This window comes from Nuphar pumila, chromosome 13 (genome assembly GCF_984573655.1).
Source record: "Nuphar pumila chromosome 13, dmNupPumi1.hap1.1, whole genome shotgun sequence".
Lineage (NCBI taxonomy): Eukaryota > Viridiplantae > Streptophyta > Magnoliopsida > Nymphaeales > Nymphaeaceae > Nuphar > Nuphar pumila.
In genome coordinates, this window is record NC_143261.1 from 30138044 (window position 1) to 30139832 (window position 1789).

Here is a 1789-nt window from a genome sequence, read left to right on the forward strand (position 1 = left end):
TGCCCATTCTCCTGGGGCCTGGTGGAGGAGATCGACTGATTAGTAGGTATGACAATGGGCTCATTAGTCGATTCCTGAATAGGGTGGAATGTCTTCCTACTCTGAAAGGACATAACAGAGTTGACCTGCTCATGGTGGGACTCTGTGGGGTGCAGGCCGTGATACATGGGTTTCTTACCCTTCGGGTTGACAACAGACTGACTCGAGAGGCTTCCCTCGCTTCGCTTGCTTAAGGCCTCAGCCAATTGTCCCATCTGCATCGCTAGCTTCGTTATTGACTGCGTGTGAGAATAGAGGGTAGCCTTAATGTCAGAAAAGGCTTCTAACAACTTCTCCTGAAAAGATGAGCTCGATGTAGGCTCCTAAGGAGAAGGCAAGCTAAGCGCAGGGTGGGTCGGTGGCAATGTGGGACGCGAGTAACCTTGTGGAAGGTTACCCTGTCTGTGCTGTGTCTGAGGGCTGGTGGGGTGGATCGTGTGGATTTCTCCACGCAAAGTTGGGATGATTTCGTCATCACGGGTTATAGATGGGTGCATAAGGGTCGTGCACCGGTTTGGCGAAACCTTGGACAATATTCACTTGCTCTTGAACGAATTTAGGATAGAGTGGTGTTGTCGGACACTCAGAAACAAAGTGTGTAGGGTTAACGCATAGCTCACACACTTTTCCTACTTGATTTATCGAAGCTAGGTTTGCCAGTAATTGATCTACTTTCTTGGTCAATTGGTTCACTTTGATTTGCAAATCATGCTCGGACCCAACTTCATAAATCCCTCATTTCTTAAGACCACTAAGAACAGGTGTGGTCCTATCAAGCCGCGAGGACATGGCATAGTACATAGCATTTTCGCTCAATGTTTCGAATAGGGCCCATGCCTCATCCTCACTCTTAAGCATAAATGTGCCCCCACATGAATAATCAATCATTTGTTTGTCCCTCTCGGTCAGGCCATCGTAAAAGTACTGCACTAGTTGCCAACGAGACACCTGGTGATGGGGCACTCGCAGAGAAGATCTTTCATCCTCTTCGAGGTCTCATGAAATTGTTCTCTCTCAATCTGAGAGAAACTGGTGATGGATTTACGAAACTAGTTCGTCTTACCAATTGAGAAATACTTCTTGAGAAACTCAAACTGCATGTGTTCCCAAGTAGTAATTTGAACACTATCGAAGGCCTTCAGCCAGTGCTTGGCTTTATCCTTGAGGGAGAACGAGAACAACATCAACCTCAACGCGTCATCCTCAAAGTTGTTGATCCGCACCGTAGAGCAGATCTCGAGGAACTCATCCAGATGACGATAGGGGCCTTCGTTGTTCAGGCCATAGAAAGATGGGAGCATCTGGATAATGCTGACATTTATCTCGAACTGCAACGCTCCCACCACGGGTCTCACAATGCAGGAGACCAGAGTGTAGGCATTGGGAGTGAAGTACTCCCTGAGAGGACGGGTCAAATGTTGATCTTGGTCCATGGGGCCAAATCGATGGGCTCTCGTAGTAAAGGACTCGGGGTCCTCGACAAACTCAACAAGCTCGGGTCAAGCGAGCTTCGCCCTTGCATGCACCTCAAGGTAGATCAGTGCAACAACCATCCTAAGTGAAGGGCTTTCTATTTACCTAACGTGCAGTGCGGCCAAACCACAACAAACCACAAAGCATGTAAAACAAAAATAACTAGAAAGCAGTAAACAAACACCACGCAGTTGCACTCAACAAATATTCTGAAAAAAACAACAACTATGAGCACGGTACCAATTGTACGCAGTCACCTCTAAGGGTATCCTAATAG

The 1789-nt window shown here is 47.3% G+C and overlaps 1 protein-coding gene across 1 annotated transcript; it reads right to left on the reverse strand.

Annotated features, from left to right (window-relative positions):
* Positions 1-774: 774 nt before the first annotated feature.
* On the reverse strand, positions 775-1472 carry LOC149818237 (uncharacterized). Its single transcript, XM_089986182.1, has 2 exons — positions 1103-1472; positions 775-968 (listed from the first exon to the last, which is right to left on the reverse strand). Exons 1-2 carry the CDS (start codon positions 1470-1472, stop codon positions 775-777), a joined length of 564 nt encoding a protein of 187 aa, XP_089842308.1.
* Between the last annotated feature and the right edge of the window lie 317 nt (positions 1473-1789).